General features: G+C 34.2%; 1 protein-coding gene across 1 annotated transcript in view; it reads left to right on the top strand.

Annotated features, from left to right (window-relative positions):
• Nucleotides 1-19,211, top strand: part of LOC149561208 (ATP-dependent DNA helicase homolog MER3-like) — a 201,601-nt gene that overhangs the window by 53,783 nt on the left and 128,607 nt on the right. The window contains exons 3-5 of the mRNA XM_089825018.1: nucleotides 4,264-4,447; nucleotides 5,222-5,386; nucleotides 5,598-5,835. Coding sequence (XP_089681144.1) covers nucleotides 4,264-4,447; nucleotides 5,222-5,386; nucleotides 5,598-5,835 — 587 coding nt within the window. The remainder of the gene's footprint in view (nucleotides 1-4,263; nucleotides 4,448-5,221; nucleotides 5,387-5,597; nucleotides 5,836-19,211) is intronic.

The following is a 19,211-nucleotide window of genomic DNA, read 5'->3' on the forward strand; positions in this document are numbered from 1 at the left end:
GTAAGGAACATTGGAGTTATACTCATGTCCCATGAGAGATAACTTTTCAAGAGAGGAATTGTGTATTTGATATTCTGTATCAAGCATCCAATTACTAATATGTTATGTAGTGACACAAAACTCGCATCAACAACAAGTTAGGGCTTCTTCAACAGTTGATGGTTCAGATTTAGTAAGCTTAGTTACTAGAGTAGTGTAACAAGATTTCTTTTTGGTTTTCTTGCTTTCCTTGGAAATTTCATTTGGCTCAACGTTATTTTTCTTCAATCATTTTCCTTGCCCATAATAGCCTTTTTTTGATATTAGAGATGTCTTTGTTTTCTGTATCTGGTAATGGTTCATTCTCTTCTGATATGTTCTCCCTTTGAATTTTATTTGTAGATTTTCATTAAGTCTGTAATGGGCTCATGTTTTGTACTTGTTGTTAGCTTTAAAGCAGTGTTTTCTTCAAGTATGACATCTCTACTCATTTCAACTGATCTTTGTCCAGGTACATAGACTCTATACCCTTTGAAGTTCTCACTGTATCCAACAAATATTCCTTTCTTCCCGGACGGTTCTAACTTGGTTGTTTTTTCTTTAGGTATGTGAACGTAAACAGGGCAACCACATATTCTAAGATGACTTAAATTAGATTTAATTCTTGTAAAGACTTCTTCTGGAGTTATGTTTTCTAAGATTGAGTGTGGGCATCTGTTTTGAATGTATACAATATAATTGATGGCCTCCGCCCAGAATGAGAAGTGTAAATTTTGATCATGAAGCATGGCTTTTGCTACTTCAACGATTTTTTCTATTTTTTCTTTTTGCTGCCCCATTTTGTTGAGGATTATAAGGTATTGTATAATCCCTCTTAATTCCAAAAGAGGTACAAAAAACTTTGAAATTTTCAGAGGTATATTCTCCTCCATTGTTTGATCTTAGAGTTTAAATTCTTTTTGATGTTTGATTTTCCACAATTTCTTTTAACTCTTTAAATTTTGATAAGACCTCATTTGTTTCTTTGACATTCAGAAAATAGATCCAAGTTTTTCTAGAGAAATCATCAATGAATATTATGTAGTAAGAAGATCCTCCTAGAGAAAGTGTTGGCATAGGTCCACATAAATCAGAGTCAACTAGTTCCAGAACTGATTTAGACATGTGTTCACTAGGAGGAAAAGGTCTTTTAATATTCTTTCCTAGAGCACATCCTTTACAAATGCCTATATGTTTTTAATTTAAGCTAGGTGTTCCAGTGGTGATTTTTTTTACATTTGGAATTGAATTGAATCCAATATGTCCGCGCCTTTTATGCCATATTTCATTAGAATTTGTCATTTCGTGGCTTAGGGCTTTCTTTTGAATGTTACATAGTTTATATAGGGTTCCATCTCTAGTCCCTATGGTGATAGCATTCTTGAGATTACTATTTTTAGGCCAGTGCACATCTTTCAATTTTAGTGTAACTCCAGTTTTTAGTTGTATAAAACAGGTCCCAATTCCTTTTATTGGATAGGTGGAGTTATCTCCAATGGTGACTCCGACAGTGAGATAGTTTCCAAGAGTTTCAAATTTAATCTCTGAATCCTGTTATGTGTTGGGAAGCACCACTATCTATTAACCACACATTTTCATTGGATTTCATCTTACTTGATAGGGCTGAGTAGAATAATAGATTTTCATCCTTTTTTGTTTCAACTAAGGAAGCTAGGATTTTTTCCCTTTCTGAACAATTTTTGAAAGTATGTTCGAATTTCTCACGCTTATAACATTGAACTTTGGAAAAGTCATTTCTTTTGTAATTATTATTTCCTTTCCTTCTATCATATTTCTTTCCTTTGAATTTCCTTTTCTTCCCTTTGTTGTTAGAGACTGAGAAAAGAGCTTGATTTTCTCCCTCTTGATTTGAAATGATCCCTCTAGAAATTAGTCTTGATTCTTCTAATGTGCAATCATTTTTCAGTTGATCAAAAGTTGGTATTGAAGGTCTGCTGACAACCTGGATGAATGCTTCCCAAGATATAGGTAATCCTCTAAGTGTTATTATCGATAGTTCTTGGTCTTCTACTTTGTTTTCGATAGAAGATAGATGATTCTTTATTTTGGAAATTGTTCCAAAGTAGGATGAAATTGATTCTCCTTTATTCATTTTTTTATTCATCAGTTGATTTTTTAATGTAATTAATCTACTTGAGTTGTTGATTTCAAATGTATCCTTAATTGTTTTGAATACCTTGAATGCCTTTTTGAGATTTGAGATGGATGGAAGACTATGATCTTTTACTTAATCAACCATGATTTCTCTGGCTTTATTATTTCATCCTTTCCAAGTGGCCTTTTCTGCCTCATCTTCAAGCATTGAAGTATCTAATTCAATGAATGATTCTAGTTCTAATTCTTTGAGAATTGTTATAATTCAAATTTTCCATGAGAAGAAATTTGCTGCTCCTTCAAGGCTATCAGTATCCTCTACTCTAACATTGTTTGACATGTTGTCACTTTTGTTTTAAGAATTTAATTTGGAAGTCTCTCTACCAACTAGGCTCTAATACCATGTAAAGTATGAATGATCGTTTATTGGTGGAGACTAAGTAAACTATATTTTTATTTGTGTAAATATCTTGAACAATCTTCAATTCAATTCTGAATTCTTATAGATACATATATATTACTTGAACTGAAAATAATGATTCTTATATGATAAGAACAGATCTTCCTTTTAATGTCTTTGTACTGATTTGATTCAAGTATATATAGGATATGCAGATCTAAAATTGACTGAGATTGTGATGCCTTGCTATTGATTATTTTTCCAAATTTACAAATGCATATATGTGTGTGTGTGTGTGTGTATTGAGATATGTTTACGTAGGGGTATGACCCTATGTAACCATACCTCATTACATAATTAATATCCTTAAGAGGCACCGATCAAGTTCTATCGATTCACATAATATAAACCTCAGCCCTAACTAAGGCTTGCGTCCGATCATGGTAGTGGTACATACTTAGAGCCCGATACTAGTAATTAGATCAGATTGATATAACTTAATCGGCATTCAGGATTATAATGTTAAGATATATATGTGTGTGTGTGTGTATAAGTAATAATAATATATAAATCTATATATATATATATATATATATATATATATATATATATGTATGTATGTATGTATGTATGTATGTATGTATGTATGTATGTATGTATGTATGTATGTATAATCAGACTTTAATAAACTGAGTCATCATCAGATATATAAATCATATATATTATTTTGCTTCAATTTCCATGAGGCTAATATTCTTAACAAAATTAGTGTGTTTGACTTGCATCATCCTTTCGACTCTTCCCTTTGACATTAATGACAGTAATTTCCAACATAATGATGTCAGGTTTAATGGGTTTCAACTTTCAAAGCTTTAGCTACCAGATCAAGGCAGCGGGACCTTTTTCTTTGTCTTTGCAATTGAATGTACATGTAGATACATGCTCTAAATGTTAAATAATGTTTCTTAATCAAAGGCAATATTATTTTAGGAAGTTATTGTTGATTTGAGTTTTGTGACTACTCCAACATGCATAATAAAATACTAAGTATCCTATACTCTCTCGAACAAGGAAAATTTAAATGCTAAGTAACAAGTGTGCGATCAAATGAAACAACCCCAAGATTTACAATGCGAACAAGTGACTTTATGTTGGATACAACTCAGTTTAATGATGTTATATGTTGGTAATCACGAGGGGGCTTAAGTTTTTCTTTCACGAGTCTATCAACTTTCCTCAAATGGCGGATGGTTTTGCAATGCAGGCTTTTCAATTAATCGTAACAATGATTTAAAAAAGGTATTGGGTTTAGAGATGATCTACTTCTACTAATGTGAGAGTATTGATGACTTTGCAAAACCAAACCAGACTTCGCTTCACTAAGTAGAACAACTATGCTAAGTTGATGCAAATCTTTCAAGGACATGTGAATGATATTCAAATCACTTGTGTACATCAATTTCACTTGGTTAATTGGAGTCTATAATGCAATTCCATTTGTTTCCTTTATTAGGAAGCTTACTTTTTGGTTGTGATTGTTAAGTTTGGTTTAGCGATTGTTATTAAATTGTGTTTTGTGCACATATGAGGAGAAGGTATCTTCATGTGCATTTTATGACTGTAGTTTTGACATGACTTTCCTTGTATCTCCTATGCAGTCTATTTATGATTGATATTTACCGTTTGCTGATTGCTCTACTAATTTTCTGACATGATACTTGGGTATGAAGATACTTCAATTCTCTGCAGAGTGAGTGCTTTTCAGGGACATTTCTTTCGGATATAAACATGGTTATATCAGCACCTACTGGGAGTGGTAAAACTGTACTCTTTGAGCTTTGCATTTTAAGGCTTCTCTCAAGATCAATCACTCCAGATGGAAAGTTGAGCTTCATTCCGGGAGCTTTCAAGACTGTGAGTTCAAAGTTTAGTATTTAATAGTTATTGTTCATGTGCAATAGGAAAGACATGCTGTTCTCTTGATGTTTGTATTCATATGTAATAGGTATATATTAAATGTTTGTGGACGGTGATTGCTATAATATATGGCTTAAACATCATTTACCTTGTTTATTTTAACTTTTGCTAAGGTTTTCACAAGTTGTTACCATTGTTTTATCAAAAAATTTAGCTGTTTTTGAAAGAGCCAACAGATTATTTATCAGGGTTTATTAACAGGGATCAATGTTATACTATATGATTCACTAGTTTTAAACAGAAAATTGCAGCAGCATTGTTGACTTAGTCTAAGACTCTAAAGTCATATTTGAATCTAGTTGTAGTATTTTAAAAGCTTGCAATATTTATTCCAACCTTGATAATGATGGATGTAATGATCAATGCAATTTGATCTTTCAGAGTCTGAATCACTGGTTTCACTTTTTACATTGAGCAAGATTACTTATAGTTAATTTGCTCATTTTTAGAGAAGTTATTCATTAAGAAAATAATAGTAGTTTACTAGAGTTTATCAAAGCTTTCTGGAGGTTTAAATGTGTAAACTGTTTCAAAATTGTCAATCATTCCTGGCATGAAAGTTTGATTATAATATTGGAAAGCTTCATCTGATTATCTGCCATTAATATTAAATACCTTTTTGTAATTAGTCTAATTGCCTTTCTCTTCACTCAGATCCTTTTCAAAATATTTGGTTTCATACACAAAATGCTAAGTATTTCACTTTGGCAGATATATGTTGCACCATCAAAGGCTTTAGTGCAGGAGAAACTTCGGCATTGGAAACAGAGGTTTGGGCTGTCATTGGGTTTAAAGTGCATGGAGCTTACAGGAGATAGTGAAGCTTATAACACACGGGATATGCAAGAAACAGATATCATTTTGACTACACCAGAGGTAACAGATTTGTAATACAATTATTTATTATTTAAGGTATATTTTTAAATTTTTGTACAAGGTTCACATTTTTTTGTTCATTGGTTTTTCCATAATCTATTTGGAGGCAAAGATTGAATCAATTTGAAGGTATTATAAATTGGTATCAGCTCAAACTTCAAAGAATTGATGCATATCTTAATCCTGATGTTTACTGGGGATATGATCACAGAAATTTGATTCAGTTACCAGGCGTTGTATAAAGAATGGTGGTTTAACTTTTTTTGGAGATATTGCACTTATACTTATTGATGAAGTCCATCTCCTTAGTGAATCTCGAGGAGCAGCTTTGGAAGCAATCACAAGCAGAATAAAAATGCTTGCACATGATCCAGTATTGAGTTCATGTCCCCTTGCACATGTTAGATTTGTTGCTGTTTCTGCTACAATCCCAAACATAGAGGATCTTGGTAAAGTTTTTCTTAGACTATTGACACTTTAGTCTGTTTCATCATATTTCTGATATTTGTGAAAGCAACCATTTTGTTCTGCTACATGTTCTTTGTTGTGTTAATATTTGAAAGACACATAATGCTGGACTCTATCATTAATTAATTTAATTTCATACATCATGCATGTATGCTGTATATTTATTTAGTGTATACAAGTTCAAATTAGGGGTATGACTCTCTTTCTCCTCTTATCTTTATGAATGGGGGAACATGTAAACAGTGGGAAATTACAAGTGTAATACTTACATTTCAAATTAGAAATCTCAAATCTGTCATGTTGCTTATCCAAGACCACATCATGTCTTCCACAATCCATGTAGAGGCTAATAGTCAATGGTTTTGATACCTCCAGTTACATAAACATGATTGCTTGAATCTTAGGAACTGAGTATTTAATAGTTTTAAACCAACTAATTGAATCATTGCAACACTATGCTGGTTTGGTATGAATCATGAGGAAATCCATGGGTAAGGATCTGTTTCACCTTTGTGCATCGCACTAAAAGACCTTCCTTAAATTCATAGTGCTACTACTTTATTCTGTATTACATTTATGTTGGTGTTATGCTTTTTTGGCTGTAACAACTGGATTTCCTGGGTCTATTTTATCATTCAACATACTCAAGGAATACAGTTACTTCTTTGCTTCATAGGAAGACAGTTATATCATTCATATTCATGTGAATAAGATTTACCGTTAAAAACAGATATACAAAATTTCTTAACTAAAAACTTGAATTACCATCAAATGAAATTGCTACAGAAATTGAAAACCACATACCTTAGAATACTGAGTTCGAATCAAACTAGGGATGCTTCTGCAACCACTCGAGTTAGTCCACAAATACACTATAACAATTTCATATGATAACTAACATCTACAAACCACTAACTTAAACTCAAATGATAATTTTAAATAGATACAACTATATTTTAAAATTAGGGCATCACATACTACTGCATCAATTAGGGCATCATTTACCTTCGGTTCATTTAGGGCTTTTGATACTGCTATCTCACTTAGGGCTTCCGCTACTACGGATTCATCTAGGGCTTCTGATACCACGGATTCAATTAGGGCTTTTGATACCACTGATTTGAATAGGGCTTCCAATACTACGGATTCAATTAGGATTTCCGATACCACTGTATCATTTAGGGTTCCAGTCATTTCTCATATCAATTAGGGCTTCTGATCTCTTTTCCTTCCGACTACTTAATTGTGACATTAACTCAAGAATTAGAAATATACTTATAATTGATATTCATTTAAATGAAAAACAATCCATGAATCTATCTCTTAGATCTAGATGTAAATAAGAGTAAGAATGAAATCCACTCAAATTAATCTTACCTCTTCATAAATAATAATGATAATACTTGTTTTCAATAGACATAGGAATGCATAGCTTTTCTCTGTTTGACGCTTATCCGACATCTTGAGAGAGGTGAAACATTGTCAGGGGGTTAACCACCCAACCTCGGACCACCACTTATCCCCACATGATCTCTAACGAGAAAGGTCCTCCCTACTTGGAATTGACAAGGGTCATCTTGCCATCCACTGGCTTCCTGATAATCTAACTCACTAGACGACTTGGGAGCAGGAGATCACAGTAACAGGAATGTGCAGGAGCTATTATTTAATTCATGTTAAATGGTAAATATTGAAATGTTATAATCTCTTACCTCATCACTCATCTTCATGGCTACACAGCCGGGTGAGTCCCAGGTATTCGGGTTTCTCAAAGCAGACGACTTATTCATTTATTCGAGAAAATTACATACAACCACCATTTCATATTCTATGATTATGTTCTTAAGAGATCTCAAAATGTCAACATTTTGTCATGTCCCCTAATTATGGTAATTAAATAATTTTAATTATTATAAATAAATATATATTAAATTATTATAATTTCATGGTGAACAAATACAATTATAAAAATATGTTTAAACGATTTAATATATTATTAAAAAATAAAGAATAATATATTACAATTCATAATATGTTACTAAGTTAATAAGGTAATAACTAATAAAATAATAAGGTCAAAATTAATATTAATAAATAAAATAGCAATAATAATATAATAGCAATAATGTTATAGTAAAGTTTATCATGGTATTACATTACTCTGAGAATTATATATTTAGATTAATAATCTAAATATATAAAGTAAATATATTATGTAGTATAGAAATAATATTGATATTATAAATATATTTGATTTTATCTATATTATTAATATAATATAATCATAGTAATGATTATATTATCGATAATACAATTATCATTGGAAAAGATGCAACTTTTCTTATTTTGAAATATATAAAGGAGTATTGAATCCTAGGAGAGGGGATAGAAAAAAATATATCACAGGAAAATATAGAATAATATATGCAAGAGTCGAGAGTTATAATCTAATGTCCTAATCAGGGACATTACAGTGGTATCAGAGCTAGTATCTTGCCAGCCTAAAGGGTTAAATTGAATAAATCATTCCTGAATTTTAGTCAGAGGAATTAGAGGAGACCAATGCCACAAGTGCCCAAACGTTGTAGGCCCTAATTGATGAGGAAGGAAATTTTATTGGCAACCAGATTAAGGATTAAAAAAGAAAAAAAGAAAAAGATTTAATGAACCTGTCATGAATAAAGATATTAATGTTTCTTATGTTTTGGCATAACTAAATATACGCACCATACTCTTATGCCTGGCGTGGTTGAAGTTTGAAGATAAATACCAATATCATGGCTAGAATAAAGTGAAGAGATTAATAATTATTATCCATTGGTTGCATTCATTCTTGATAGTGAGGTTCTGACTTTTCTTCCTAAGGGGAGGCAGAGGCAAACGAAGAATTGCAGGATTACTAGTGGAGTCATTCCCTGTTAACGACGTTAGTATAGACGAGTTCTGGAGAAATGTTATACAGAAAACATTAGCACCAAGTGATTAGAAAAAGCACATAGATATAGACAGGTCCTCCATCAATAAGATTAGTATACATGAGTAAGGAGTAATGGCTTGCATCCAGATTCTAGACAAGTCACAGTAGAAGATGGACATTAAAAAATATGATCAATGGATAAATTAATTTCAATAATCTCCATCAATATTCTGCCATACCCATTATTATATGGTCTTAAACCTAAGTCTAGTTTAGGCACATTACAATTGGTCTAAAAGTAGTGAAAAGTCATTATATTTTTAATGCTCAAACTCACAGTTCTAGATTATAAGTGACACCAAAATAAAGATAACAAATATGAACATCCTATTGAGATTTAAGACGGGTACCAAGGACTGCATATTAAATCATTACACCTTATACAATTTTCTTTGACAACCATACTACTGTCAAACACAATTACAGACACATAGAAGATCATCGTTTAGGGTACATCTAGAAGAAATGAAAGGATAAAAAGCAGTTAAATGAAGAAGCTTCACATGACACGTATAATGAACCACTACATAAGAAGAACAAATGAAGGAAGATGAGAGAATTAAATTAAGAGTCTCATCTGTAGTTCACATGCCACGCAAATGATCCACTGCCAAATAGGAAAGACTCGGTCACCACGTTAGCTTATGAACATTTGAAACTAAGCAGACAAGAAACGAGAATCATAAGAAGCCTAATTTTTACATAGAAGAATACACAGTGAGAACTATCATAGAATTCACTTTCTGTGGAAGATAGGCAAGTTCATCGCAGGTATTTGAGGTACCCCCACAAGTTACGGATTCTTTCATTCAGCAACCCCGCCTATGAGCAGAGGGTTTTATGGATCAAGGCCCCACCAAATGAAGGTGGAGGAGGAAGAAGCTCTGCCATCACCAAATTTGGGGTTACCAAGACTATGCTAATGGAAACATTTGCTAAATTCAGAGAAATTGATAATACAACGGCATACCCTCAATGAAACTATGTGTTTGTGTATTTTAAGCAAATCAAACACGTCAGCTGCAATTTTAGTGGGTTCGAGTCAAGTAACATATGTGAGTGGGAAAATTCATTTACTCCATTGAGAATCAGGGTGATTTATTAATAACAATACTGTGAACTCCCATATCAAAGCTAGGGGTGAATAATGAGGGGCACCTGTTCTCAACATAATGAGGAGAATAAAGCCATTTCTGTCGAGTTAAGGTAAGGAAGGTAAGTTTAAATTCATTATTTTTGAATAATTAATATTGAAGGTGGACAGTTATATCTATGGATTAGTAAATTAACAAATTAATTATATGTTTGATGTAGAATAAACAATTTAATTATGTTAAGAAATACACATGCTTTAATATTTCAATTAAGTTATTACATTATTATAGAAACAATAATGAACATAAGAAAAAGAGGAAGAATAAATAAAATAAGTTGATGATTTCCCCAGAATTGCATTCAGTAAGAGCAGAGGTGGGTAAGAGGGTAGAAGCTGAATCCTAAGGCAAGAGGAGGGCAAAATGCCCTCTTGGGTTTAGGATTGTTGAGCCATGGAACCCCACCACAATGTTCGAGGATTGAGGTATGGTATAGCAACTAAGCATGGCGAAGATGGGAGGCTCACATTTGAAAGGTGGGGACCTGGGGTCTTGTCAAGCCTTTAATGTATTGTCCTGGCCCAGTCTTTAGATGACCTAGCCTATACGTACAATGTAATAGTCTGGGAAGGGAAAATATACATACATAATGAATCAAGCATGGTAAGAGATAGAAGGATCACACTTGAAAGGCAGAGACCAAGGTCTTGTCAAGCCTTTAATGTGGTGTCCTAGTCTAATCTCTGGAAAACCTAACCTATACACACATTATTATCGACATGACATAAATATGGACATATATGAAGAATTATTTTGATTAAATAAATGTAGTGATTAATTAGTAGCTTCTTTAAAAGTATACTTCGATGTACTAACTTGTATTCCTTGATTTAGGTATATGAATGTGTATTAATTACTTCATGGTTGCAGGTTCACAATTAAGGAAATGCATAACATGTGTATTGGGTGTCTTCATCATGTATGCTTCGTGTCTTCATGCATTAATGTGCTTTCTTTGTGTATGCTTCGTGTCTTCATGCATTAATGTGCTTTCTTCGTGTATGCTTCATGTCTGCAAGTACTCATATATTTACTTCATGCATTACGACATTAACTACATGCATACCTTATGTATTATTTCATCCTAGTGTATAACTTGTACATTGACTTTAGAGGAAAGGGTTAGTATAAATAGTCATTGCTTGAGGACAAGCAATTTGAAGAAGGGTGGATTGTCATGTCCCCTAATTATGGTAATTAAATAATTTTAATTATTATAAATAAATATATATTAAATTATTATAATTTCATGGTGAACAAATACAATTATAAAAATATGTTTAAATGATTTAATATATTATTAAAAAATAAAGAATAATATGTTACTAAGTTAATAAGGTAATAACTAATAAAATAATAAGGTCAAAATTAATATTAATAAATAAAATAGCAATAATGTTATAGTAAAGTTTATCATGGTATTACATTGATCTGAGAATTATATATTTAGATTAATAATCTAAATATATAAAGTAAATATATTATGTAGTATAGAAATAATATTGATATTATAAATATATTTAACTTTATCCATATTATTAATATAATATAATCATATTAATGATTATATTATCGATAATACAATTATCATTGGAAAAGATGCTACTTTTCTTATTTTGAAATATATAAAGGAGTATTGAATCCTAGGAGAGGGGATAGAAAAAAATATATCACAGGAAAATATAGAATAATATATGCAAGAGTCGAGAGTTATAATCTAATGTCCTAACCAGGGACATTACAGTGGTATCAGAGCTAGTATCCTGCCAGCCTGAAGGGTTAAATTGAATAAATCATTCCTGAATTTTAGTCAGACAAATTAGAGGAGACCAATGCCACAAGTGCCCAAACGTTGTAGGCCCTAATTGATGAGGAAGGAAATTTTATTGGCACCCAGATTAAGGATTAAAAAAGAAAAAAAGAAAAAGATTTAATGAACCTGTCATGAATAAAGATATTAATGTTTCTTATGTTTTGGCATAACTAAATATATGCACCATACTCTTATGCCTGGTGTGGTTGAAGTTTGAAGATAAATACCAATATCATGGCTAGAATAAAGTGAAGAGATTAATAATTATTGTCCATCGGTTGCATTCGTTCCTGATAGTGAGGTTCTGACTTTTCTTCCTAAGGGGAGGCAGAGGCAAACGAAGAATTGCAGGATTACTAGTGGAGTCATTCCCTGTTAACAACGTTAGTAGTAGACGAGTTCCGGAGAAATGTTAGACAGAAAAACATTAGCACCAAGTGATTAGAAAAAGCACATAGATATAGACAGGTCCTCCATCGATAAGATTAGTATACATGAGTAAGGAGTAATGGCTTGCATCCAGATTCTAGACAAGTCACGGTAGAAGATGGACATTAAAAAATATGATCAATGGATAAATTAATTTCAATAATCTCCATCAATATTCTGCCCACTAGTTCAATTTTGTGTTGAATATGAAATCAACAATTAATTCGGTGTATGAAAGATGAGAAGATATGAATACCCAAACAGTGAATACCTCAAAATGGAGTCAAGCTGTTACTTTCATGTCTGTTGTGGCTTATTGTAGAGTACGGCAGCATTGACAAAAAGTGTAAAGAGCATCCAAACTCACTCATCACTTATATAATGCTAAGTGATCAACCGCTACAGGGCTGGTAAATGGATCTGAGCATTGACAGGTCTGCTTTTCAGACTGTTCAGTCCCAAACAGCAGGTATAACCATTGGTATTAGCCACTAACTGTGCATTTAAAAATTGCCCAAATAACTCAGAACAGTGAATAATTGATTCAGAAGCCTTCAAACGGTGATGGAGTGCCATAATGGTCTGGAACAGGTCTCTGCTCACAATTGGAGAGCACTGAGAGGTCTGCAATAAACTGTTTTTGTTCCCCACAAAGCAATGAAGCATGATAAATCACCTCTCTACCATGCAAGGGCACTTTTTCTGCCTCCAACTCAGTATATATGATTCAGCATTAATGCTTTGCCTCAAACGATGGATAGATTGAGTCTTAAGCCAGCGAAAAGGTCTCAGACTAACCCAGCAAGGGCCGGCACTGACGAGAAAATAGGGGTGACAACACCAAGTATTTAATACCTTTCAAGAAATGATGAAAACAACACTTTGATACATGCAATGGGCCACAAAAAGCTAGGCACTTGCTTCAGATAAAGAACTGTAACAACCCACACCAAACTCAATACAAGCTCACCCCAAGTTTCCAGATAGCCTATCAATGTTATGGCTGGTGCAAAGAAACTCACTAAGCCTGTAAACGACCTCCACAACTCTCTAAACACAGTCGCACAAGTGCAAGGAGTTTTTAACAAACAAGTTTCCAAGAATTTTTAAATCTTTTCACCACTATACAGAATGAAACGGGACGTACAGTCCTGCCAGGGCATCCTATAGACTTATGTTTCATGAACAGCCAAAATAGCTCTGCAATCATCCTTAAAATCACCACCCAACTTGATGAAATCATTAGGAAATAAACCCAAAGATGGCGATCAAAATCCCTTGACGATGATTTTTTTTTTGAAATCTTAAACTGCAACTGTGGACACAATGGTGTTTCCTGAGGTAGAAACTCACCAAAACCAGCTAGGGAGGATATTTCACCACCAAAACTGGTGCTTTGATGAGGATTTTCATCCTCAATCAAACTCAAAAGAACTTCCTTGTTCATTCGAGTAGCATCCTCTTAAATGTGCAGACTTTCATAATGAAAATGAGAGCGAAACCCCCTCTTTATAGAGTTGGAGGGAAGTAGAGCAATTTAAATTTCAACTTATTTCTTTTTCCCTCAAAAATGCCCTTACATTTTAAAACAGTTAAGTCTCTTTTGTTTCCCTAGGCATCTAACTCGAGGACATAACCTTAAAACATCAAACAAGGTTACCAGGAGGCCCACATACTTGGAGACTTTAGGGACTGGTAGGGTAATGGTGCGAGTAATTTTCAAAAATAGTAGATGAAGGTGCTTGAAGATGCCAACTCTTTTTAATATACTTTAATAATTTCCAAAAATGCATAACATAGAACTATGAAAAGAACAGTGGTAAAGTTTTACAATACTTTAAATACCCTCACATCAAATTTCATTTTGTCAAAGAGTTGAAAAATCACACTACATATTTCATATTAAATTACCATTACATATTGAAATTTAAAAACATAGATGGTAATATGCAAACAAAATACAAAAATCAGAAACCTATTGTCTACTCATTAACATCTTGATCATCCATACCAAGGCCCTCAGTGATGACGCTCTGCTGATACTCATCACTCTCAAACTTAGGTTCCTTTGATGGTAGTAGAACTAGAGGTAATTCATTAAGGCCTCTGGTTTAATTGCTTCATCCACCATAGTTGCGTCTTCTCCATTAGGTGCAATTTCGTCCTATTTTGCTGAAGGACCTTCCATGTACCTATAGGATTACAACATGAGAAAAGATGAATTGAGCTATCAAAGTATACTAGGCTCTCCATTTTCTTTGATCCTAATCAGTATCTCTTTGTGAACGAATAAAACCAAGTACTCGAATTTTTCTCACATGATGAAGAGCTAGCTACTTATGACAGCAATGCTATTGCACATGATTGCAATTAGTGTTTTCACCTCTACAATTCCACCACAACTCTAGGGGTTTTCTTTTCTCGCATATCATATAAAGCTTCCACTAAAGAAAAATTACAATGTCCAAGTGAAAACTTATGATGTAGGAGCATCCTAGGTGTAAGGGCGATCTTGCATCACCCAAAAATATTTCTATTTCCAATTTTCCAGTTTTTGTGTTTTTAAAAGGGCTATTTCTGTACAAAGTTGTTATTTGTGGGAGCTTGCTAATTTTAGCAAGTTGGTATTATGTGTTTAGATTGTTCTTCTAATCTCATATGTGGAGGTTCATCTTTGACATATGAGCCTGCTAGATGAGTTTTATTGTCATATCATATGTATTGGTGCAGTTATTGCAGATTTTTAGTATGAATTTTGGCTATCCAAACTTTAGGTCCAGCGATGAAGGCTTAAATGACTGAAACGAGACAAAACCTTGCTGATGGATGCTTGTGCGATTTGTGGTTGTAGATCGCTAGTTGAGGATTATAGAATGGGGTTATAAAAGCCCATTAGGTCAACAGTTTGCTAGTTATGTTCTCCAGAAGTGGACCCATCCAAAAATGTAATTTGTAAATTGTCTTGAGTCGATCTTATGTTATAAAGTGTAATGAAATGATATAATATGAGGTTGGTTGTCTTCAAGGGTTAGGGCTTTGTGTCTAAATGTAATGTCCCCTTTTTGCGAGCATCAGAGTTCGTAAGAATTAGCCTATCATTTGACCCTCGTAGGCTAACAATTATAGATAGAGGGTCTCATATGGCAGTTACTCGGTGTTTAGGGACATTACTCTTCAGCTGGATTCAGGTTTTGGCCTTTGCACAGGTTATTTGACTCAGATTGGCACACTTACTATTTATAGTAAGTTACTATTTTGGGTCAGTGAGGGTTCTTATTAATAGAAAGACACTTGAGTAGAGCATATTGGTAGTGTTGACCTTGATTGGGCCTTTGCAGCTATTTCTAGACTCAGTTTCACATACTTACTATTTATAATAAGTCACTATCCAGGGTTTCTATTTTTGGTCAGGCATCCAATCACATGGAGAACAGGGAGAGTTGACTCCTGACTCAGACGACTTAGCAATCAGACAAGTACATCAAAAGATATTAAAGTTTAAGTAACTTAAGTGATTTATTTAATATTTAAATATTATTATAAAGTTATAAAGTAACTTTATAATAATAAAGTCACTTTAATATAATAAAGTGCATTAAGTAAATAATTTAATGTGGAAAAAATCTTTTATCCCACATTGTTTAGGAAGATGTTTGAGCTCTCTTAAGGAAAGAATAAAAGGAGAGGCAAGAGCTCATTCTCGGCATCCAGTTGATGGATATTATTTTTGATTGATTTTTATTGTGGAGCCTAGGGCTTTCGCAATTTTCTTCTTTGATCATAGGAAACGAAAACTTTCTATTGATAGTGTAATTGACAGAGTGAGAGATCTCTTGAAGGGTTGCAAATTGAGGAGAGGATAATTCGGTCCTTTCATTTGTGCATCATTGAGGAGATACAAACAAGGGTTCGAAGAGCAGATTTTAGATTGTTGAATATTTTTCATTGTTGCTACAGTACCCGCGCTACAGTACATGTGAATAGTAAACTTTACAGTGCCGCTACAGTATAATTCAGATTTGCAAGGGTTCTATGTGGGATATATTTATTGTTACAGTGGCATGAACAGTGTCGTGCTACAGTGCTGGGCATTCATTAGTGCGGATTCTGAGCATTCATTGGGAAAAATTAGTGTGCATATTTGTGGAGTTAGAGGTGCTTTGCTTTGAGGATTATTATATCATTCATTCATAGCAATTGCTTCCTGTTATCAGATCATTTGGAGGGCAGGTTGCAGATCTGATATAAATCTTACGAGGGAATTACAGTCATCTAGAAACCCATGATTTTGCTGGTGGAGGCCCATTGAGGCTCAATTCTTGTCAAGGAAGTGGAGCGCTTGCAAGGAGAGGTCTAGGCAACCCCTTCAAGGGAGGTTTAAGGCATCAAAGGTTGAATATTCTTTTATTTGTGCAAATCAGACCAGAACAGGGGCGGCCCAAATAATAAATCAATCTGGCTTGTGAGAGGACAGTGACATCAAATTTATTGACTTCATCACATATCAGCTAGGGCGTCATCATTCCAATCAGGTTCTTTTGTCTTTTGGACTTGATAGCATTGCATAAGATAATAGTTTGTAATCAGCTGTAGGTGTTTATTGCAGATCAGAATTTGGCATTATAGGAGTCAAAACTTTTCAGCTGTAGGTTGCATTCATCTCAGCAAATATCATATCTATTTATCATTGTAATTTTCCAAGAGTCTTGGCTAATTGAAATCAGCATTGTATTGGAAGGGCATTTGCAATAAAGGAGGAATAAGTAGTTGTTCTAAATCATTGTATTAGTTTTGATTTTTGTACGAGGATGTATGACAACTGTTTGACAAAATACCAGTTGGCTGTAGGTGCAAGTTCTTTCACTTAAAAGTCATTGATATGCATTGTAGATGATTAAGAAAATTCATTCATGCCTTTGGATGTGAATTTATGCATTGTCGTATTGAATTTTAATCATTTAGAGTACTTTGATATCATCTTCAAGTATTTATTCCAGATTGATAACTCAGACCAGCAAGTTGGGAAATTACGTTCAATTTGGTTGGCAAAATTTCAAGGGAACAAAGAGGAGTTTTTGAGTCAGCTCAGGCTAGGCTCATCACACTAAAAATTTCCTGGGCAGTTAAAAGTGCCTATATGAGGAAAGCTCGTAGATTGTTCAGGGCAGTTCTAGGTGATAATTGCAGCTCTGTCTTGCAGACTGTTGTAAGGAAGGCACTCATGTGGGTTTGCAAATTGTAATTTTGTAATTTTGCATTTGCTGCGATAATAAGAAGCCCATATTCTGTTCTCTCAATTTGTGTTGTTTTCTGTTTCTGTTGTTTGTTGTGGTATTAAGGAAAGCACATTTCATCAAGTGGTATTAGAGCGAGAGTTCTTGAATGTGTAAACAAATCACCGATTGGGAGGTAGTTTGCAGTAGAGCTGTGGTTTGAGCTAAGCGAATGGACAAACTGCCAAATGTGAGGTAGGTTGCACTAGGGTTTCAACGGAAGCGCAAAAATGCCTCCACGAAGAGTGTGGTGGAAGAGTCGTAGGTCTAACGCCTGAGGGTTTTAGAGCCCTCTAGAGATAGATGCAAGCATGGGAAGAACAAATGCGCAAAGGGATAAATCTTGCTGGAAGAGATGAAAGTGAGGATGAAGAAGAAACAAATGTTGAAAAAGAGAGAGTTTTGAACCTAGAAGAATTGAGGCTTTTTAGGGCCATTTCCAAGATTGGGAAAAGACCTAAGTTTGAGGTTCCCACATTTTTGGGAAATCTTAACATAGAGGAATTTATTGATTGGATCAATGGATTGGAGGAATACTTTGAGTGTGGAGATATTGAAGATTTGGATAGGGTCAAATTTGCAAAGGCCAAACTGAAGGGTCATGTGAAGATCTGGTGGTAGGAGATTCAGTTGGAGCAAAATAGAAGAGGGAAGGACAAAATCACAAGGTGGGACTGGATGGTAGCTAAATTGAAGTGACAATTCATTCCAGTGGATTATGAGCTTTATCTATTGAAGAAAATGCAAGGGTTGAAGCAAGTGAGAATATCTGTTCAAGAGTATACTAAAGAGTTCTACCGAGTTCTCATCAGAATAGGCCATGCAAAAGTTGACAAGGATTAAGTTGCCCGTTATCTTAATATGTTGAGGCCAAGCATTCAGGAGGAATTGAGTCTGGTCCAAATGAATAGTATTGAAGAGGCATACCAGTTTGCCCTAAGAATTGAGGAAAAGATGAACAAGAAGTTTGATAACAAAAATAGTGGAAGAGGTCACGATGGAAGATTTGGCGGATGGTCTTATGGAGGCTGAAATGATGATCAAAAGAACAAGGATGGGGCCAACAATAGCAGTCAGAACTAGAGGGGAAACAATTCCAATCGTTTCCATGATCAAAACAATAGAGATTAGAGAGGAAGAGGGCAAGGATCTGGAAGAGGAGGGTTTCCGTGGAAAATGTTTTCATTGCGGAGAAGAAGGGCATAGATCGTTTGAGTGTTCCTAGCACCAAGGAAGGATTGATAGAAGGATTGAAGGCCAGGCCAGAGTTGCGCATGTTGAAGAAGATGCCAAATTATCACATTCTCAAGATGTTGAACGAGGAGAAGTCCTAGTTAACAGAAGAGTCTTGCTAAGTGGTCAGAATGAACTTGACTAAAGGAGGAGTTTTTTTTGCACAAGGTGCAAATGTGAAGATAAGTGCCATGATGTGATCATTGATGGTGGAAGTACTGACAATCTGGCATCAGAAAAGATGGTCACAAAGTTAATTCCAAAGAGGCAAAAAAATCCGTATCCATACGGTATTGCCTAGGTGCAGGATGACCACAAGGTCATGGTCAATGAGCAGTGCCTCGTGAAGTTCAAGATTGGAAGCTGCCAAGATGAGGTTCTTTGTGATATCATACCTATGGACATAGGTCATATGTTGCTGGGTAGGCTGTGGCAGTTTGACAGGCATGCTATACATGATGAACATGCAAATACCTAC

Source organism: Cupressus sempervirens, chromosome 4 (assembly GCF_028749045.1).
Source record: "Cupressus sempervirens isolate cs-2001-9-10 chromosome 4, ASM2874904v1, whole genome shotgun sequence".
Taxonomy (NCBI): Eukaryota; Viridiplantae; Streptophyta; class Pinopsida; order Cupressales; family Cupressaceae; genus Cupressus; species Cupressus sempervirens.